General features: G+C 44.8%; 1 protein-coding gene across 1 annotated transcript in view; it reads right to left on the bottom strand.

The window, feature by feature from the left end:
* GPC4 (glypican 4) overlaps positions 1–21,429 on the bottom strand; it is a 171,830-nt gene extending 150,401 nt beyond the window's left edge. The window contains exon 1 of the mRNA XM_077825571.1: positions 21,255–21,429. Within this exon, the coding sequence (XP_077681697.1) occupies positions 21,255–21,429 (175 nt within the window). The remainder of the gene's footprint in view (positions 1–21,254) is intronic.
* Between the last annotated feature and the right edge of the window lie 1,997 nt (positions 21,430–23,426).

Raw genomic sequence — 23,426 nt, 5'->3', positions numbered from 1 at the left:
GTATCCCACTTCCCCACTTACCTCAGGGCTTTGGTCTCCTTTCCCTGGTGAACCTAGTTTAAAGCCCCACTTTTGTTTTCACGTTGACTTGTCTTTATTTATTTTTAAGATGACCTTCCAAAAAAAAGTTTTTAACTAAAAAAGAAAAAGGAGAGAAGGGAGCAGCACCCCAGCAGGGAATTATGTACTGATCCACTTGACACAAGACAAAGCGTACGTCTACACAGCTACTAGACACCCATGGCTGGCCCAGTGCCAGTCAACTCAGGCTCACGGGGCTATTTCACTACTGTGTAGACATCTGGGCTCGGGCTGGCGCCCAGGCTTTAGGACCCTGTAAGGTGGGAGGATCCTAGAGCTCAGGTTCCAGCCTCAGCCCAGAAGAATACACAACAATGAAACAGCCCCACAGCCCAAGCCCCAAGAGCCCAAGTCAACTGGTGGGTTTTTCTTTGCTGTGTAGACATACCCAAAGAGATGCCAACAGAGCTGAAGTCGTGCAATGGATGGTCAAACTCATGATAAAGAATGAGGAGAGTTGTCATTCCTGTAAGTTTGGGGTTTTCTTTCTGAAGGTAGTGCATTTGAAAGGTCAAGTATATGGCCACTAGCAGAGCTTAGGCCAGTATCAGCAAGACATTCCCAAGAAACAGCCTTTGCCAGAGTCTGAACAGTTCCAGTCTGACTATTTCTACCCCAGAAAAGGTGGAACCATAATCGAACAATGCTTCCCTCCCAGCAAGAAAAGGGACTAGGATTCTTAACCTGCCTGTTTACATGGCACTGCTGGGACAGTATATTAGTTTATTATGAATCAAACCTTCACCACTTATTAAGTTAATCTCGCCCTAGTCCTGAATCACACATGGATCCATTGAGCTGCCACAAGGAGTAGACCCAAATGCCTACAGCAAGATTGTAGTACAGAAAATCCGTTTGGGTTTTTTTAAAGGAAACGCCGTAAGAATGAGCTCATCTCTACGTCTTTCAGGACACAAACGCTCAAAAATCAGTTACACAAGAGGCCTCTGCACTCCCAGGCCTCCCATCGCACCAGGACGTGGCTCAATGGGGCTCCAAGCTGACCTAACAGTAAAATGCTTCAGACGGGGTCACATCTTCCTGTACATCTATACCGCACCTAGTCAACTGTCCGTCATCCTGATCTGAGCACATGGGAACTGCCATAATACAAACTGATCGCAAACAATGCTGAAAGGCACCTTACCGCACAGAGAAACAGGACACCCAAAAGAGGAAGTCACTGATCTTCTTCCGTTTTTTGGGGTTTTTTTTTAAACTGCGAGTTGAACCTCACCCCACTTCTGCCCCCAAAACGCAAGCCCTTCTCCTCTTCCTACCATCCGTGACCTGCTCAACGTACAGTCTGTCTCAGGATCAGCCCTGAATTTCAGTTTCCAAGGCCTTGATACTCAGCTGGAGTTGGAAACTCAGGAAGGAGGCAAAAAATGTGGGGGGGGGCGGGGGGGGGGGGGAAGAGGAGCCTGCTCCTTTCACACACCACTGTGAAGGAGAGGCTGTCTAAAAGGTCATTTGCTGGTAGCACTTACAGTACTGTATTTATCGCTAGTCCTAGCCAACAGGCAGAGGAGGACCACCCAGCATGCTAGTATCTGTGCTCCTACACAGTGGTGTTTTTGTAATGTAGCCAGTGCTACCATTCCAGCCGCCACTGAGGAGGGTGACTCTAATCAGTTTCATGGTACTGGTGGGGTTTCCATACAGCACCGGCTCATTGCACGCAGAGTGGGAGGAGATCTGCAGGATTCACCAACTTGAATGACTGATCGCAACCACCATATTTTCCACTTTAAAACACGTTTCCATTTGGAAAGAGATAAAAAAAAGGTTTATACACAATATGGTCTCTCCAAATCACTTTACTCTCCCTATACTGCCTCTACCCACGTAGCACTTGGGGAGACACAGATTACCGCCACAGAAGAGTGAGCTCCCTATTTGGGCAGCGCTGGGTCTAACCATGCTAAATATTGATCGTTAATAGGAGTGTGTTTACCTAAATGAAGCAGAGAGTAGGACAGTCCAGTTACACGGGTCCTGTGAAATAGTTATACACCTGCTAAAATCAATGTTTTCCATTTATTAAGTAAAGCCAATGCCAAGTTTCAGCCCAGTGGGTTTTTATAGCCGAGTTATAAACCCTGGACACCAGAGGCTTATAATGGAAATTCTGCTGCCAGTCACTGCAACAACTCTTCCTTCTTTTGTCTCAATGACAGAAGTTGGTCTTGCCGTTTGCTGTTGCAGTCAAAAGCTTGAAACAGTTACTTCTTCTTAAATTATCTTAGGGTGCTGCTGGGGCAAGCCAACCAAATGGGAGGGGGGCAAAGAGCTTTCAATTTCATTTCACGTGAATCCAAATGCTGACCACTAGTACATTTTGGGAGGGGTAAAACATGAATTTTCTATCCACTACTCACAGCAATTTCATTGTTATCAGTTTCTCCATTCCCTTACCCAGCAGGGGGAAGAGTATGATTTCTTGGCCTTGGCACCTGATGACAAGAAGCATAGATATTTGCATTAAGAATAAAAAAAAAAAGTCTTGAAGCACAGATAAGAACTGACCCATGCCCTTCAGGTAAGCAAACAATTTAAGCTCTTGTTCCTGCTACTAGTACATAACTGGAGACCCTGTGTTGTTCCACGCTGTTTTTACACCTCAATATTTTCCAGCACACAAAGCATCATCCAATTCCTAAACAGACATACTTTAAAAAAAGAAAAAGGTGCAATTCTCCTTGTTCCTCGTTCAGTCATGAAGCATAACCACCAACATAACTATGAGCACAAGACAACACATTCACTTACACACAGCTATTTATGTTCTCATGAAGAGAAGAGAAACCAGAACCTCTCTATCGCCTCAAGTTCTGGATTAATACATAGCAGAATTTGCATGTCCACTAGCAGTTGCTCAATGAGAATTTTGTAAATTCACTGAAGCTAGAGTTCACACCTGAACATTCCCAGCTTGGAGGTAAGTTATACTTAGGTCTGGTAGACTCAAATCAAGCTATCTCCTTTGATTCACTGATCCATGTCATTTATCTATCTATTTAACTTTAAAAGAAGGGTTCTCATGTTTCATCTGTTTTTCTATATGTGAATTGCTCACGATATCAGAACAGAATCTCAATTAAAAAAAAAGTACAGCAGAGCTTAACGTGTGTTTTCTGTGATTAAACTGTTCTGTCTCAGACAGCGTAAGCTGCTCCAATTATTCAAAAGAAATCCGGTTGTTTCCAGGTATTACGAAAGGCCAAAAAACAAGCCTATGTCAAAATGTAACTGAAATCAATAAACCATTCTGCTCAGAAGGAAAAAAACCAAAACAAACGTGAATCAAATCCCAAGAAAGTTGATTTCATACCACAAAACTCTTATTTTAAACTGCCCAGTAGCCTCCCTAACCACCAGTCCAAAGGCAACATGCAGCAAAATTTACATTGTGTGGCTGTACACCCAGACATCTGGAGCAAAGACCTGCTCTTTAAAATAAAAACCCTTAAAATGGTTCTGGAAGGGACACACACACACACAGAGAGAAATGTGAGCCAAACCACTGTCTGAGGCAGAACAGCTTAATCACAGAAAACACACATTAAGCTCTGCTGTACATGCCTACCAATAGTACTGGCAGACAGCACAAAGGGTTAACGCTTGTTGCGTGCTAGAGAATGAAGGGCCTATATAAAAAGAATCAAAATGAGGAATTTTGTCCGTTTTTGCCCCTGATAAATCTGCATTCCAGTCCGTCAGCTATCTTGTTATCCCCAGAGCTGCTGAAGTGTCTCTGGCTGTAACTAAGCATGACTCCTACTTTGGGTAATGGAAATAAAGTATGTGTGCTGAGCCTATTCAGCGTTCCTGTCCTCAAACTCAAAAACCACAGTCGAAAAATATCCCAGGGTAGCACAAGGGAGCTTATACAATACACGGGAGAAGCCAGCTCAATGCATTTCACTCAGGTAGTTAACGGTTCGTGGTAAAGTACAGGAAAGGATAACCTGGAGCAGTCAACAAAAGGCTGCCCAGTGCGAAGGGTTAGCCGAACAGGAGTTTTTAGTGTATATACAAAATGTCGTCTCAAATTCACAGGTTCAATTTACCTGACAGCTCCTCACCAGCACACATTTTGAAGTGGCATTATCAAATTAAACAAAGCTATCATTCACAGGAAACTCTGCCTCGAGTACAAATTATAGTGTTGTTAAGTTTATCTGACAATGCCTGGCCTTTAAGTGCTGTATAATTATTCCTAAATCTTTCAGGAAAGAATGTGAATATTTTAAAGCTATAATTCACTAACAAGGAGGAAATCTCATTTATCCTTTAGTGCATATTTTGCTCTTCAGAAATTAACCTTTACTCGCCAGAACTGTTTTTTTCAGTTTCCTGTTAGGTTTTCACTCTTGCAGAAAAGCTATAAAGACAAGAAATTAATGATCATACTCTCATGTATAAAATGCTTTGAACACTGGACACTCTGTTTCCAGACACATGAGACAGACTGAGCTACTTACATACAGCATTATAGGAACTGATACGGCAACAGATAAGACGTAAAGTATAAAAGCAGTCCCACCTCCACTCAGGTATTATCGGCAGCTCTCCTGGTAGCTACCTTGAGTTTCAGATCTCTGAAAAGGCTGGCTGTTCTGGTAAGCCAGGATGTATGTGTGATGACATCTGCTTTATAATGGAAAAGGAGCCTTTAAAGAAGTAGAGGAATGAGTTCAACTAATTTTATTAGCTATATCCCTGCAAGGTCACTACATGTATCCATTCAGTCGGACTCTTTGACAAAGTATTAGGACTTCCGTGGGGGCTCCCCCATGGGAAACACCCTGCAGGATCAGGGCCTGTTTTAGGAGAGAATATTCTCCTTGTTTGGCAGCTTCACGTCCTGTGCAGGGTTCTCACCACGCACCACCCCATGAAGGATTTCACAAATCACTTCTAATATTCACCAATAATCTTGTTTTAGGCTCAGGTTATGAGTGACCAAAGAGACAATTAGTGCTCTCCATTACCCTGTTTAGATACAGAGTCACTGGACCGGAGTGACTCCGGATACCCAGTGTAGAGGCTCACAATTTCCCCTGGGGCAACAAAGCAGATTTGGGGCCAAAGAGTCTATATAATTGTTAAATTCTCCTTCCCTGCCAGTGGATTTCTGCCGTCCCTTATGTTTGCAGTTACTTTCCTTAATTGATCAGCATTCTCAGGAATGGGCAGATGGCCAGAGTCAGCAGCAGAACAAGATACCACACTAATACTCCATAGGATCTCTGTGCTTCTCAGATTTCAACTCTGCATTCAACCCTGTCATTATTAGATTGTTCGGAACCAAATGGGACTCTGCTTAAAGCAATCAACCCAGAGAGAAAAATGGAACACGTCTGGGAGGCCCCGAACTCGTACTGTGCTCTGTCGAGGCGGAGCTCATTGCAGGCTTGGGACCTGGGTTACTAACTTTTTATTAAACATTAACAGAACTGCAGACAGTAAGTTTCTTACATAAGAAAGGAGAGAGACTGTGGCAGACAAGACAAGAGAGTAGAGTTGAAGCAACAGATGAGGTACATTATAGATAGACAGAGTGTTCAAAAGAAAAAAAAAACCCGTTCCCTTTAATAGTTGAGCTGTTAATCTACCACAGGCAGCAAGTTGTTCCAAATATATTTATAAAAGATCATTTGATGCCAAAGGAAGGAAGATGCATGGCTGCTGTGATTCAGGCCAGCAGTCATTTAAAAACTGACAGTTAAGTACTTCCAGTGTTGCATCTGCTTTTCCAACAACATACATTATGTCAGCTGCCACCACCACACCAGAAGTGATTCATCCCACCCCTCGGCACAGTACAGAGCACCTTGATAAGATTCCCACTCATTGATACCCGTTTACTGGCATTTTGAAAACCTTGCAAGAGAAAGAAATAAAACTGGAGTTAAAAATCTCATTTTCCCAACCCCCTGCAACTCTGCACTTCTCTTAGCTTCAAATCATAAAGCCCTTTTAGGATTTAAACCAGTGGGTAGGGGGGAAAAGCCAGTGTTTAAAGGGTTTTCACTTACCATCATTTGTTGCCGTTCTCAGCCTCTAAACATTAGTTATGAAGAAACCTATCTTTCCACAGTCTCACTCCAGATACTGTAAAGTGAGTGAGTTACTAGATAAAATAATAAATGAGCTATTTTAGATTTTTACCCTATCCCTGTCTAAACTAAGCGCCGTTTTTGTTTACACTTTCTGGCTGCAGGTTACAAATCGTAACCTATAGCATAACACCACCATTCAAAATTCTTCAGATACAGCGAGCACACAAGTACTATATCAAGGCCAAGCTGTAAAAGCTAGTCCAGCAGTCATGATGTACGTTAACTGTCAAAGATTAGTGTTTCTGAAACTGTGGATCTCAGCAATAATATTACCAGACTGTCCTCCTACATGCTGATGAAATTTGTCAGTGGATTTCCTCTCGATTGACAGGAGCTAAAACCGAGTTTATTATAAAGGGATTAGAACTGCACTGAAAAATTACGCAAAGTGGATTTAACACTAAACTCCATATAATTCACTATTATTCTCTGCAATTATACCTGGGTCTTGCAGAAATTGCTTGAAGTAGTGCTTCGCTACCTTTCCAGACTACTGTACCCCTTTCAGGAGTCTAAAGCCCAAGCCCTGCCGTCCAGGGCTGAAGCATGTCATTTAGCTTCACAGGGCACCCTGCTTACCACCCCCTAATGCCGGCCCTGCTCTTGCAACACCCCATCTCACGACCCCCAGGTTGAGAAACACTAACCTATATGAGTTGACGTATCCCCTGGAAGACCTCTGTGTACCCCTAGGGGTTCGCATATCACTGGTCGAGAACCACTGGCTTAAAACAGTATCAAACTCATTTCCTCTCCCCCAGTTAAAAGTTTTGAGCTTTTAGCCAGGGTTTTTTGGGAGTTAGGTTAAGACTCAAAAGCACTTAGAGATTGTCTGACCAGCAAGCAAAAAGTAACATCCTTTCACTTGAGACACGAAAGTTCGAGAGCAGAGAGAGGAGATGGGAGTATGCAGAACTCAATCAACAAATGATTGCGCTAAAGGAAAGTGATCTCATTATGAGAGCGACTGTAAGCAAACCAGAATTGTTATGTAAATAGAACTGAATCATGACTGGAAATGCTGCTGGAACATTCATTTTTCCACTGGGCAAAAAAGAAGAAAAATGTAGGGTCTTATGGAGCCAACAATTTTATATCAGAACCACACACTCTAATCAATGGGGAGTTCAGATTAAGGAAAAATAAATAAAAATCAATGGCATACAGTGCTTACTCCTCACCTGTATGCTGGTTTCTGCCCGTTTCATACACCATGAGTTTCTTCTCTCTTCCCTTCCTAACACGGATCCTCCCCGCTGTAGTTTAACAGGTGTTAGCTGGTTGAGATTAACTTGAAGTGGAGTGGTGCCCAGTGGTGCCAAGTAACCCTACAATTTGCCCAGTCTACAGTAGAATTTTAAAACCTAATAGCTACCACATTTTAAAAATCACACCTTTCACCCTAGTGAGGACAGGTCCTTGGCTGCTCCAGCCCTGCTCCATTCAATCATTACCTTCTTTGAGGCAAACGACTATGAAAAAAGTAACAAATTAAAGACAGCCATCTCCCACAAAATAAACCCAAAGGAGGAAAACCCTTGGAAATCTGAAATGGTGGCTCCATTTACCCAAACCCCTGGATTAAGTTGCTTTTCTTTGCTCATTGGCTGCTTTTATCCTTATTCCTACCTTCCACATACAAGCATGCTCCCTTCCTTGTCTACTGTCCCCACCTTTGTGGCAGTCTGCATTCGGGCCAGGAAGAGCTCCAGGAAACCCGCACTACTCACACAGACTGTCTGTATTCGCAAAAAGAAAAGGAGTACTTGTGGCACCTTAGAGACTAACCAATTTATTTGAGCACCCATTGGGGCATATGGACTTTATGAAGTTCACAAAAACACACTTAAGTCTAAAACAAAACACCACACACTGAAATCCAAGGAAGAGACTAGGCCAGTCTGAGGTGAATGGTCAAGCCACTGAGGAGATGATAAACTTAAAAACAAAAACTGAAGATCTATATTAAACCCACTATAGCTCCCAACATCTTCTCTGACAGGCCTCAAATTTGCCAGAACAAACCTACTCCAGGCTGCGATCTTAAGGGACTATTTTGATCATGTGGTGTGGTCTCCTCCTCAGAACAGGCCATTGCGCTTAACCCACCAATTCCTGCATCAAGGCCAATAACTCGTGATCAAACTAAAACATTTCCAATGGATTGGTGTGGTTTAGGTGAAGACAGGTGGGGCTCAAGGTTGGATTTATAAGGGGAAGCTCATGTCCATGTGGGAACTGTGCAGAGACTAGCATCTCCGCATTTGTTACATCTTGCTCAAAAGGCTCTCAATGCAACCATCATGGTTCCCCACAAGGAAAGGGCCCTATGAGAGAACACAGAATACTTTATTTCTCTCAGTCAGGACAATGAATGACAAAGTATGACGGGGTGTGTGCTCTACACAGGCCCTGACGGGGTTAATTGTGGGCCTGAGGCATCAATTGTGGTACCTGGCTGCACCTGGAGGGAGTGCCAGGTTTAACTGAACATGAAGCCCAGCTGAGCAGCAGCAGGCTGGTTATCATAAAGAGAGACAAGGTGCGGGAGGGAATATCCTTTTTTTTTAGACCAACTTCTGTTGGTGAAAGAGACAAGCTTGCGAGCTACACAGACATCGTCTTCAAGTGACCTCTGAGCTCTGGGGAGCTCAAAAGCTCACCTCACCCACCTTGTCTCGCTAATATCCTGGGACCAACACAGCTGCAGCACCATTGCAAACGACCTATTATACAGAAAGGAAGTTTGTAGCAGAAGAGGGACACAGGGAAGGAATCTGCAGTCTCTTTCTGGGAACAGAGAGGTGATGAGCACTAAACCCAGGACGGCGGGGAGGGGAGAGTAAGGCCTGGGATCCTAGCCCTGAAAGAAGGGTCAACCCAGAGAAGCTGTGGGGAAGAAATCCTGAGAAAGGCTGAGTAGGAAGAAGCCCAGAGTAGGACTGTGGAGACCTTGGCAGCTGGTTACAGGATCCCTGGGCTGGAATCCAGTGTAGAGGGAGAGTCTGGGGTTCCCCTACCAGCCACTGGGAAAGTGGCATAAAGCCCCCTGACCAAAGGGCACAAGGACATGCCAAGAGGATGCCTAGATCATGGGTCCCAGAGTTGATGCGAAAGACCTGTTGTAAAGGCATTAGACTATTATGTCAAACTTTGTTACCCCAACAGGAAAGGACAAAAATATTGCAACCTGGCTGGAGGGCTGAGTTACGGAAGAGAGACCTGGCCACAATGAGACGTTCCCGCAGCGAGTGAACCCCTTTACAGAGTTTTTTTCTGATCTCACAGTCCCTTCCCTGCAATGAGCTTCCCATAGCTGTCTTGCACAGTGACAATTCCCCTAAAGATGGCCTGCGTTTGTAGACTGGAACAATTGGCTCAAAATAAATTCAGTGTTCTTCTTGTATGAAGTTTAGGCTTAACCTCAGACCGACTTTTTTTTTGGGGGGGGGGGGGGGAGGAAGGGGGGAGAGCAAATCTCTGTGGTAGCCAAAATATATACTGTACACGCACACTAAGACAAAAGGCACTGTTGTCATGACCACTTTACTGTACATTTTAGTGTGTGTTTGCAGTTTATGCAGAATTATTTTGTAACAAGTTCACAACTGCTCCAGTCTCCCTGACTAAATAACTTCTCACCTTCTTTGTTGTATTGGAATGGCCCAAGAGTTTGCATTTATAACTGCAGGAGGGGAAACAGCTGTATCTTCAATTTACCAAATGGCCAAATCTATAGCCAAATTTAGCTCCTTTTAACAATGCTCATTTTGAGTAGAGTGCATCTACTTACTCTTTAATCTTCTATGGATAAAGCCCCTTTAAAAAAAAAAAAGTATTCCTAGTAAAAAGACTATTTCTGGCCAATTGGTTATAAAGACATTCAAACAAGAGTCTCATGTTTTTAGGAGGACTAGTAACTTCATTCCAGCCGGTAAATCCTGATGTGGTCTGTATGTTCCAAGAATGCTGAATCGAACCAGGTTCAACCATTAAAAAAAAAAAAAGCAAGCCCACAAAGGACAGTATAAAGGAGTGAAACATTCATACTGAAATCCATGTAATCTTTTAAAATGCCATTATTAGAACCCGCAGCATCAGCTGAGCATGATTTGCAACCTCCCATCGAGACCCGGAATGTGGAATTTTCGATACCAATTTGTTGAAACCACCAAGTGAAGATTCCAACTGATACTTTCGTAAAGTTAGATTCCTTGGCTAGCAAATCCCTTAAACTCCTACGGTACGTGGAACTGTTAGGAGAACATTAAATCCATTGCATTTAAACACACACACAACAAATAATTGCCATTTGAAACTACGGAAAGTAGAGTGGTGCCTTTAGCTGTCTTTGGACCTTTGTTTTAGATGCCTTTTTATTTTTGGCTCCATAAAAAATCCTGTCTTCTTATCCCCCTTGCAAAACACTGCCATCAATCCAAGTTCTCACCCATGCTCAGCTGTTTGTCCACTATGTTCAATAGCGGCTATTCCCATACCATTCTGGAAGGGAAGAAGCTTGAATACTTGCTACAGTGAGCTCTCCCACGTGCAATAACCCACAGGCAAAGTATCTGGGGTGCCCATTACATGGAGGACAAGCAGCACTCCTCTTCTCTACTGTACACATTTAATTAGCACTCACTCTGTTCTTGTTCTTTCATGAGTGGACCTCAGACCTCCCTACCTTCAGAACAGCTCCAGTGCACGTCAGGTCATTAAGGTGTATTCAGTGGGACACCACTAATTCCACACAAAACATGCACACATCATGTTTTGGAGGCTTAAAGAAAACCAGATGTGCCACTGTTCCTACAGAATCGGACACACAGAGACGTTACAGAACTGTGTGAAGACAATACTGGCGGGGCACAAAGGTGTTGTGATGGGATAAGTCAGTGTAGTGGAACAAGCAGACATTTGATTTCACCTCCATTCAAAAGAATTGGTGAAGTCTTTATGGACCAAATTTTCATTAGTAGGGGTGCATCAATTTTTGAGGGCACAGACAGATTTTTATAACGTGTGACTCAGTGCTTTCTGCAACATCAGGTCCCTTTCAGGTGTGTCAAGTTGGGCACTCAAAATCATTCATCGCTTTTGAAAATTTAGGTCAACATTTCTGGAGGAGCAGTACACCATGAGGAGTTAAATACAGTACTTACTATATTCACTAACCCAACAGTGACCTTTAGAAGAAAACAGCTATTGGTTACTGTGGTTCTTTAGAAATTCAATTACCAAAGCCAATTTCCTATGAATACACGAAAAACCAGCAGCATTAAAATGAACACGCAATGTTGACAATGTGGAAGTCTCACAGACTTTTCACTTTCTGAACACTTCAGGGTATTCTCTATAAAAAGAATCCTTAGTCCCACAAACTGCTAGAAAATATTTTACACGTTTTGTCATTGTTTGCACCCATCTGCATTTGCTTAAAAAACCAGACAATTCTCATTTTCTCAACTGGTCAACGTGAAGAGAAATACTTCCTCAAAATGTTTCATTCTGGAGCAACTGCTTTTGTCTGAAGGCATTCCCTTATCTAAAGCGATAAAGGGCACATTCAAGAAAGTCAAAGTCAGTTACTATGAACACAAATACGATTTATTCTTTCTGGTTTGCAAATTCAACAGTAGATAAAATTTCTATAAAAAGGTGCATTGCCAAGGTTGAAGAGACGTATTTTGCTCACCTAAAAAAAAAAAAAAAAAGGCTGAAGTATTTCGTTTCCTCCACCCTTCTTGAGTCCAGAAAAATCTGTTTCACTTTGAAAAGTTAGGCACCAAAATATTGTTTTTATAGTAAAATCAGTATTGGGGAACCCTAAAAAATACATCATATACACGCTCACAATATCTATTTAAAGAGATGCAAGCATGCTGCCATCTCCACAATTACACAATACTCAGACAGTGCGTTCCCTCTCGCTTCTTTTAAATGTAAAGATAGAGAAGTCCTTTGAGGGCATCTGGTCCATTCTCCAGCCAGTGCAGGATAGTTCCCTAATTTACTCTCATACTCTGCTTTTTCCAGTCTAGCTTTAAGATTCTCAGGCATTGGGATTTTCCCATTTCTCTTGGGGGACTCCAATTACATAGATCTCACTGTGAAGACTCGCTATTTAGCCTAATTTCACCCCTCCCTCCTTGTTATACTCCATCCTGCTTGGGGCCTTTTGTGGCTAGTGCTTATGGTGCCATGCAGGCACAAAACCCCCATCCCACCCAGCTGTGCAAAGGCTGCTCACAATACAGACCTAAATGCACCGATTACAGCGAACTGCGTCGTCTCCCAGGCAATGGGCTGAATGCCGCAAGGGAACCTGGCAAAGTACAATGGATATTTTAGGGATTTGGGTAAGAAAAAGAAAAAAAAACAACAGAGGGGAGTTACCTTCATAATCCCAAGAGAAAAGCACAAAGAATGTGAAAAATGTTGAGAGATCATTACCCCTACTGACTAACATTAACAAAATCATTGAAGTCCTCATAAAAGAAGTTCTCTACCCAACTGTACCTAGTTGAGTTCTTTTCTCTGTACCCAAGGAAGTGGGGCCCATTAACATAGCTGTCATCCTTTTTGCTCAAGCAAATGTCATTGCTTGTGAAAGGTGCTGGGTTAACAAATGTTAGAGAAGTTATGTATTAAAATCACAGTTGTTAAGATGTTAAGGTTCAGAGCCACTGTGATCATCTAGATGGACTTCCTGCATCACGCAAGTCAGAGAACACCACCCTGAGACTCCTGCCTCTAACCCAACAACTTGCAACTGAACTAGTCTCTCTCTTTTAGAAAGCCATCCAAGCTCTATATGAAGACACCAAGTGAAGGAGAATTTAACGCATCCCTCCATAATCCGTTCCAATGGTCAGTTACCTGACTGTGCAAAGGGTGTACTTAGTTTCCACTTGCACTGTATTGGGAACAGGCATCCCGAAGTTACTCTGCCCTCAAGGAATGAGAAGGCAGCTTAGTCCCACATCCCTTCAAACCTTGGCTTCTCTACCCATCCTACTGCTGACCAAGGTATCAACTGTAAAGGCTGTTTTTTCCTCCATGTAAACTCCAGTGTGCTACAGAAAACAACAACTCATTTTATATGAGCTGTACTCCAGAAAATTTACCAAACACCTACTAGCCACAGGTGGAGATGCATATCTAACCAGAGGTCTATTAGGGCAATGCCAAAGTTGCTGGGAAGGAGAAAGGCCTTGGGATTCTTATCAGGCTGAGCCCTTGGGCTCTGCTATGGGACCCTATCTTTTGTATTAGCCTCTTGCTCTGATGTAACTGATAACCTTGAAGCCCCTTCCCCGATCTAGCTGCAGGAAGGGAGGAGAACCTCTCACCTGCCATTCTGAACCCTAAAACCTACTGGCTGCTATGACTGGTTCAGTAGAGGGAAGTGGGTCTCCCACAACTCGAACACCAGCCTCCCGGCTGCTGTGTGGGATGGAGGTCTCTGCTATTGTTCAACCCGCGCCCCCCACAGCCTTTATGGGTGAGAAAGAGGGGGTGCTTCTCTCAAGGGTATTTCCAGCATTGCCATCCGCTGCTGCTCATTCAATGACAGTCTTGTGTTGACTTCATTTCCCCTCTTCAGTTATAAAGAATAAGCCACCAAAAATGCAATGCTGTTTCACGTGCAGCCACTGTGAGTCTGAAATTGCAATGCAAAGCACCACTTCTGTCCTCAACCGCCCAAGAAGCACCCCTTCCTTCCACTGGTGCACACAAGCGGAATCCCAAGGCTGCCTGCAAACCTGCTTCTGCCATAATATGCCGGGTGCTTAGCCACTGTCCTGGCCTTGTTCTAGTTCACTTTTAGTGGAGGATAAAAAAGCCTCTCGACATATGAAAGCCACAGAAAGTCTCCTTGAAATTACAAGACAATATTAAAAAACACTGTTTGTGTAGATGAGGCCTCATGCACACTGTCATTCAGTCTTAACCAAAGCTACATATCTAAGGACACATCTAATCATTTCAGGCAATTTTAACAATAAATAATAATTTGACTATAAATTGCATGGAATATAATGACTGCTTATTCTGGCACAAGAAACAGTACTTTCTACAAAGTGCCTGCCAAGGAAAATGATACTCCCACTCAGACTGGACCATTGCAAGCAGTCCCTGTGAACCACATGCTTAACATTGCAGTTTGCGAAGGCACACACTGCTGCAGTCTAACAAAACACTACTCCAAAAACTTGAAGTGGAGAAAGTACAGTTCAATGCGAACGACAGAGAAATTAGTCATGTTGTACCAATGACTTCCTAAAATTAAAAAGGTGAAGAGCAGAAGAGTTTTACATCCACACCTGATAACAAGGGGTCAGGGAGAAGAGAACATCTTATTAAAAAACAAAAAACAAAAAACAAAAAAAATAATTTTCCATCACAGCCACTGATACGCTTCTTGGGACAAGCCTGATCACCCCCACCCCGACCACGAGCAGTGACTCACTCTGGGAGCAAGAACCCCTCCTTACTCTAATGCGATGCCATACTAACCAATAGCAATCATCTAGAACCACACGAATTCAATACTGAACGATACTTTCAGCGTCTGAACTTAAGAGATTTGCAACGTGCTGTAGGAACAGAATCGTAACATAAAGTATCCTTTCCTCAGGAAAGGAAGAAAAATCTATATCATTTGGTCAAATTTAATTTAAAAAAAAAAAAAAGGCATTTGTACTTCAACAGCATCTTTATGAGCCACGTACAGGAAAGGTGGCATCCCTGCCAGAGACAGTTTAGAAATAATCACTGGAGAAGGTCTCTAGAGCACGAGACACAGAACCCGTCCAAGGGACATGTTACAAGAATTCTATCCCCGACAACCTTCAGGCCACGGCTTTACATTTTCAGAAATGGATCATTGTCGGACTGCACCAACAAAATACACGCCAGAATTGATTTGTGCAGAGTGTACCTAGATCTGACATCACCATGAGCCTCAGAACATTCATCCATCCATCATTCTTATTTCTCACATTGAACATTACACAGTGAACCACCTTTACCAGTTTCTCTGTGAACCGGAAAATACAGTGGTGGCCATTAGTATTACTGTAAAAAGGAAAAGGCAAAGCTAAGGATAGACATGGAAATTTTAGGTTGTTTTTTTTTTAAAATATATGAAAGGTATATATTATAAACACATGGCCGCAGGCTGAGTACAGGACTGCATTCGCTCTCAGGGCTCCCCATCCATTCCCACTATACTCAAACTGCACTCTTGTGATGTGTGTCATCGGTAAAGCCACGAGTGAATTACAGTCTGTGTTCTCTCTGAGCCACCTTTTATTTTAAATGTAAAGAACAAGTTTCGTAAACTGGCAATTCTGTCAGTATCAAAGGGAGAGTCCTAATCCCACAATTACTGGGGTGTCCAGTAACAGAATAGATGTTTTACATATTACTCCTACCGTAAGCTTCAAGACAGCAACAGCACTGTTGGGGCGACAGGTGGGGGATCTGGAATAGGGTGTTAAAAATCTCATTGATACAATTCCACAGAGCAGAGCCATCTGCAGAGGGAATCGTGGAATGCCTCCATAAATATTTTTATGTCACATTTTGTTACATCTAAAGGAGGTAGTTAACATAAAAAGCAAGTTCCATATATTCCACTCTACAGCTTTTACCGAGCATTAAGCAAATATGAATTGGTCAGCAGCAAAATTCTTACAAGTATTACTTCATATTACCTGCTGAAAGGAAATGACCGTTTACATTAGCAAGAAAGATTACACTATGTTCATAGATAATAATCTGCCATTTATGGATACTGTAATTAGGTTCTAAACTTGGTCTAAACCAATTTTAGATCCAACTCCTAGGTAAATATGAACAAGCAATACCCAGTGAATATTAATATCATGTAGAATAAAATGCTGCAGATAAAAAAAGGGGAAAAATTGTTTGGTAGAATTTGACTGTTTTAGTTAGAAGACATGGAGAAAAAGAGCAATTAAGCAAGCTTGCCTAGTTCTCCCATGGGACATAAATACGGTGAGAATATATACATCAGGCATGACACACTACTAAGTTAGAGAACCATTTTATATGCACGTCTATTAAGAATGTGAGTTTCATGTGCTTTATTTGACAGAATTATACTAATTTAATAACTGCTAACTGATCATCCTTAATTTTAACAATTGCTGAAAGTGCAAATTAGGCGCTCAGCCAGATGAGCTGAGAACAATATCAAACCACCAAAATAAACCTAGACAAACCTCACAATCCAATCTCTGTTTCACTCCTCCAAGGCACCCATCAGTGGTGGGCAATCTGCGGCCCGCGGGCCACATGCAGCCCATCAGGATAAACTGATTGTGGGCCACGAGACATTTTGCTGACGTTGATCGTCCGCAGGCACGGCCCCCCGCAGCTCCCAGTGGCTGAGGTTCCCCATTCCCGGCCAACGGGAGCTCCAGGATGCAGCAGCCAGCACGTCCCCGCAGCCCATGCCACTTCCCGTCTCTGGGAGCTGCGGGGGGCTGTGCCTGCGGACAGTCAATGTCAGCAAAATGACTCATGGCCCGCCATCAGGCTGCCCATCACTGACCTAAGGCATCCTGAAACTGGGTGCAGAATTGACTCCACCAGAAACTCAACACAGCAGTTCTTTAAGGCCCCAGTCCTGCAGCTGACTGAGTCCCTGAGCCCCCAGGGGCTGTGCAGCCACATAGTTGGGTGGTGGTTGTTGGGTGTGGTGTTTTTAAGATTCAGGGCCTAAGAGTCTTCTGGTTTAAGCTCCCACTGTTTTGACTGTAGAGGTGGCAGGACAAAAAAAAACAAACAAACAAACACCACACACGCCACAACTTTCAGGAAACATTTCAGAAGCTTTGTCTATGCTACTACGGCAAGAAGTTTGCAAGTGACTGGTAAAAATAACCTAACTGATTGCAATAATAAAAATTCAGCATGGCACTAAACTGCTCTGTTTCTGTGCTTTGTAAACCACCACCCCAACATCACAGCCCCAAAATTTTGGCCCCCCCGAAGCACACCTTTTTAAATCCCTTCCTCCACGTACATGTTTTAGTGAGTTGTTACATTCTGGCAGACAACACTCTGAGTAGTCTTCATAAATACCCCAATGGGATACAGGGTAAAAGATTTATATATAAAAAATACTGTGTTGCTGAAACTTGGTTCTTGCCATGTAGCCAAGATTTTGCATACGGCATTTTCAATTCCCTTTCTTCACTACACTTATGAGTGATGAAAATATGCACCTTGTACATTCTAAAGCAAGCAAATTAATATCAGGGGCTTGCCAAAGTAACTTACTCTTAAAGAGTTACAAAAAATTAAAACAACTTGCCCCTATCTGAAAACGTAACAAGTAGTCTCTAAGATGACTGCAACCTCTATTTTTACCCACTGTGTTCATACGAGAGCGCTCCGCGTCACATTCACGATTTTCCATGTAATTATCACCTGGGCCCAATCCTACATCAGATCCATGCAGACAGATCCTTAACCAGCAGAGAGACCCAGTGAAGATGACAGTGGATGGAGCTCCAAGGGGTCATATAAAGATATGTTTCTGTGGCTCCGACTGCAAGGTTGGGACCTCAGTAAACCCTGTTTGTGTGGGACGCTGAAACAGCAACGGGGGGGAGGGGGAGGTTAATACAAAGATTAGGCAGGTGTAGTATCTAAAACTAGTTTTAACTTTAAAACTAACTGGATTTTAACGTGTACTGTCCCTTTAAGGCACTACAATATTCACAGACAACTCATTAAAAAAATTTTTTAAAAGATTCTTGGTTGCCTCCTCTAAATAGGCTTAGCATTAAGATGACATCTATGGTTTAAGTTTCCAAGGATTGTCGCTTTGCGAATAAGATCTGATGCCGTGATTTCATTTATCTTTAGGGAGACGGGACATAACCTAATTAACACTTTTGATGAGTAAGTTGAACAAGGTCACCCTCTTTTTGTTGAATAATCTCGTGTGATTATCCCGTTTCTCTGACGTCTTGTTTCAAAAGCACAGGGTCAAGCTGACAGCCCAGTTAGGACCTCAAATGGAAGTCCTGTCTGCATGATGTACTCCTGACACCCTTCAAAGCACATCAAATCATCTTAATTATGATATAGAAATGAAGGCGAGGTCAAATCCTCAAGATACAGTGGCTTCTGGGAAGCCTGCACAAACCCTTAGTGTTACACTGACCCAAGTACTGATCTTAAATCAACACAACCTTATTTTGTGCAAGCCCTTTTGAAAAGCACAGGGGGGTGGGGCGGTAGCAGTGTAGTTTAACTCAAAGCATGAGGGTGTTTCTCATTAAAACATTTCTTGAAGAAGCAAAAAGACCCATGATTTGATTCCAACAGCTGTATGCTAAATGCATCTCACGACACTGACAACAGAAAAGTGCAACTGACTGAAATCATTTGAGTTTGTGTCAGCGAAGAGGATAATATACGCATATTTGAAGGGCACAGAGATGGTAAAGATTACCCCTGTTTCTATATTAGCCGTCTAAAGGTATTTACTTGGGTCTGTCTGTGTTGTGACAGTGTCCTAGACTCAAATGAATGCCTCTAACTCTCCACATTTTTGAGCCATTCAGTCATGCATTTTTGTTATTGTTGAAAGTAGTGCGAAATTGCAGCTCATGAGCTGGAGTCTTTGGTGGTCTCCCAAGGATTCCAGCTAAAAAAGCACTTCCTTTGTTCCTCAGGAGAATGCAGTCCAGTAGGTCATTCAAAAGGGGAAATAAAAGCAGCAGCCCTGGGAGGGAGATGAAGGATGAAACAAAAAGAATAAAATGTTTTGGGTGTGAGCACATTAACTACCATTTCCTACTGCTGGCTACTAATAACACTCCTGTCCCTTGGATGGGCAAGTATTTGGGCACCAATGTGCAAAACTGTTTCTCGAGATGTCATTTTTCAAAAAAGGACAATCTGACTTCATATGCGGTCACTGAAACCTTAGTCTATAGAGTGCAGAGAGACATTTTGTGCATATTGATTTGTTTTAAGGACTTCTGCCTAGACAAAACAACACAGGTACATTCACCACCAGCAGTTGAGCAACAATTAATGTTTTTCTCATGAAGAGGAGTCAAGGATTCAAAATCCACCCTGTTGACATCATGCAACTCGAACAGAATCGCCTCTTTGAAGCGTGAGAATGAGACACAAACTTAAAGCCAACACTGTTTATAAATGCATCTAGGGTAAAAAATGCATTCGCTGCTTTCCAGGGTGAATCTTGGCTATCTCCACTTTTGCTGGGGGAGGGGCTGAAAAGGGCCTTCAGGACTAAGTAATTACTAAATTGTTGCAACACCAGCACCTATCTGAGTTTGCTAAAAGAAAGACAGCTTAAGGGCAAACAGCACCTAATCGGTTGTGTACAAATCATTTGGTAACTGCGAAGGTAGAGCAAAGTGACATAATGTGGGAAAAGAGGACTGATCAGTCACATTTTAAAAAGTCATCTTGCTGTCTAATAAACAGCTGCTCTCTTTGCTAGTCCAAGTCCCCAAAGAACTTCATTAACTAGAGGAAACTGTGACTACTAAGTAAAAATGGTGGGATTTAGCATTCTGTGGGCACAAAATCCCACTCCGTTATTTCCTTCTGAAACCACTCCAGGGACTCTGAAATCACTGAAGTCTTCATTTCTTTTCTCTCCTCCATCCTCACCACGGTTAAACTGGGAAAGGCTCTTACTAACTGCAAGGAAGTGTAGTTCTCAAAACTCCTGGAACATTTCTTAAATCTGTTGCTGTCAGAACCAAGATTAAGGATTTTCTGAAGCACTTTGGAGTCAAGAACCCAAACCCAGTGTGGACTGGACATGGTTTCATGGCATCAATTATTACAGATTTCATCCATAAATTCATCCTCACAATTTGCTTTAAATCATGTAGTAAGGGGTGGGGGTGAAAGAGATTTGGGAATTCCTCACAAAATATCCCGGCGCAAAAAAGTCTTCATAAATACCCCCCCTCCCCCAGCAAAAGGGCTCTCTCTAAACACCTCAAGTGCAAAAACGTGAGCAGGACTAGACTTTCCTCATTTGCATGACTATCTCCAAACAAAGATTAAGATTTCCTGCAATCCGTCTTTTCAAATGCCCGTAATTGCGTGTGCAATTAACCCGAAGGTCAGGAGAAAAATCTTTCAAAATACCTTCCTGAATTCTGTCCACATTCTTCAAGCTTTTTCCACTGGCTGGTTTTGACTCAGCTTTCAAACCACTCTGCAGGCAGAGAAGCGCCGCCCCCCCCCGCTTTTTCTCTCTTTCCTGGCGTGGGTTTCCCTACCTTTGCAGGGTGGAATTATAACCACACAGTTTAGAGCTACCAACTCATTTGCCACCGCCGAGTATTTCCTGAATGCAAAGAGCTGGGGCCTGATTATGCCCCTTAAACAAAAAACAACACCACCCCCCACCCTCCCCTCAGCGATTTAAGAACATGAAGGGGAGGCGGGGAGACCCTGCACACTCCTAAGCAACTTTTTTCCTGCACGGCTCTCCTGCGGGGGGGGAGGCGAAGCCTGCCCGGGAGCCTCCCCGCGCCGCTCGGCGGCTCGCTGGGAACGCTCCTGAGCGAGGGCAGAGGAATCCCGGAGCCGAGGAGCCCAGCCCGGGCTGACAAAGGGAAGGAGCCCGGAGCCACCATGGGAACGGACCCCCCCCCCCCCGGATCCCGGCTGCGGGTGTCCCCCGACGCGCATCGCTGCAACCCCCCCCGCACCCCATCCCCCGAAAACCCCCCCCGCACCCCATGCAACCCCTCCCCCGAAAACCTCCCCTGCGCCCCCCCCGCACCCCATGCAACCCCTCCCCCGAAAACCTCCCCTGCAACCCCCCCCGCACCCCATGCAACCCCCCCCCGCACCCCATGCAACCCCTCCCCCGAAAACCTCCCCTGCAACCCCCCCCGCACCCCATGCAACCCCTCCCCCGAAAACCTCCCCTGCAACCCCCCCCGCACCCCATGCAACCCCTCCCCCGAAAACCTCCCCTGCGCCCCCCCGCCTCACCGTGGATCTCGTGGCTGGGCGCATCGCTCTGGCTGAAGCCCTGGGCGACGTAGAGCCGCCGGACTTCGGAGCAGTTTTTGGACTTGAGCTCGGCGGCCAGCAGCAGCAGCGGCAGGCTGCAGGCGGCGACCGTGCACAGGAGCGGGGGCAGCAGGCAGGCGCTCCGCCGGGGCATGGTGGAGCGGGAGCCGGCCCGGGAGCAAGAGGCGAGCGGGGCGGGGGCAGCAGCGGGGCGCGCTCCGGGCCCGGCGCTCGCTGGCTCACTGACCGGCCCGGCGTGCGGCGGCGGCGGCGGCGCTGGGCGAAGCGGGGGCCGGGCGGGAGGTGGGGAGAGGGGAGGGCGCGCAGGGCTGGGACCGGCCCCCAGGAAAATCAGGAGCCGGGATCGCCCGCCTGGCAGGGCGGAGCCGGAGCCGGCCCAGGGCTGTCCCCTCCCACTGCCTGGGGAAGGCTGCTCCCTACCTGGCCCGTCCCCCGGGAGAGGAGCCTGCCCGCGGCGTGACTCCGGAGTAGCCGGGGGGGGGGGGCAGCTAAGGGGGTGGGTGTGTGCGCCCCCTGGGACTGGGGCAGCTGGCCCTGCGCTGCTCCCCCGGCCCGAGTTTCAGGCTCCGGCTTGAGGCGAGGGCAGAACCAGAACCCCAGCCCCAAAGCAAAAACCCCTGATTGCTGGAGGAGGGTCAGAGCCCCAGGGGGACCTGGAGCTGGGGCCCAGCCCCATCCCGTGGATCCAGCCGGGACACCGGGCCTGGGCCCCCGCCAGCTTTGGATCTGGACCAGGAGGTCTCAGCTCTGGCCTGGCTCTAGGCAAGGTGGAGCTGGCCCAGCCTCCTGGATCCAGACTCTCTCAAGCCTGGGGGAGGTTCGCACCCGGGCTCAGGCCCAGCTCTCACTCTAACAGACCCCAACACCTAAAGCCAAGTTGCAAGGTTTGAGGTGGAAAATGCTGGTTTTCTACCTCGAACCCTAAATTGGCTCAGCCCTGCTGGAAGGCTGGACCAGGAGCACTGCCAGGTTGGAGAACCTCAGCAGGCCCAGTTGCATGCTTGCCCTGTGAAAATTTTCTCAAGACTAATTAAAACTGGCTTTATTAGCAGGGACCCTCCTCTGTTGGGGAGGTGGAACTGGGCTCTGAACATTGACACCCACTGCTTGGACACTCCACGCCCCCACGGGCAGTTTATATCCATGTAGTTGCTGCTTGCTTTTATTTACTAAAAGAAACCTAAAATGTTTCATGCTACCGCAAAGATCATGTGACATATAAGGGTCTCAACTTAAAAAAGCATTTACACGCTGGTGGTGTTCAAAGGGTAACACTCTGGTTACAGCAAAGGCTAATATATTCTATTAATAAAGAGAATTCCTAAAAGGACCAAAAAACCCCCAATTCTCTTACAATAATACCCAGCATCATAGAACGTTTTGAGCTCCTCTGGTGAAAGGTACAATACATGCAAAGCATTTCCATCAATATGATATTTATGACAATGCCCTTGTTACAGACAATGGTGTACAAGGCCATAGGCTGGTGCTGGGTCCAGTTCACAGCTCTGCCAGGGTCCTTCTGTGTGACCTTGGGCAAGTCACTTAGTCTTTGAACTCCTCAGTGTCTCTTCTGTAAAATGTCAGTAAGGCTCCTTCCTTCCTCCCTCCACCCTTTATTTGTCTTAACTAGATAGCAGGCACTTCAGGGCAGTGCCTGTTCCTTACTAGAAGTCTGTACAATGCCTAGTACATCCAGGCTTTGCTCATTGAACCTATTGACCCAGGCTAGGAGGCTCGTTTCCGCAAGCTGTGTAAATATACCCTTATTGCTACTGTATTACATAATAATAGATTGCCGTACAGGCAAGTAACACCTTCCTTCACCCCAAGGTACAGTTAGAAACTGCATATTTCAGTATGACCAGGAATGAGTTTCCTGCCCCATTAAGATGCAATGGCTCACAGGCATCATTTTTTTAAACAAACGTAGTGTTTTGTACAACGTACGTAACAGTATGGCTCTAACTCACATACATCATGGATTTCCTCCCCACCCCCGATCCCTACTTCTCTGTCCTTCTCTCTCTAACATCTTTTTACACTGGAAACCACGCACAGGCTGAAAAACAGCAGCAAAAAAAAAAAAAAAGTTCTCTTTTGTTAGGTGAAATGTAATGCCTGTGAAAG

The sequence above is a fragment of the Eretmochelys imbricata genome, chromosome 9 (assembly GCF_965152235.1).
Source record: "Eretmochelys imbricata isolate rEreImb1 chromosome 9, rEreImb1.hap1, whole genome shotgun sequence".
NCBI classification, from domain to species: Eukaryota; Metazoa; Chordata; order Testudines; family Cheloniidae; genus Eretmochelys; species Eretmochelys imbricata.
Note: the sequence above shows the minus strand (reverse complement) of the source record. Positions and strands in the feature narration are given on the sequence as shown.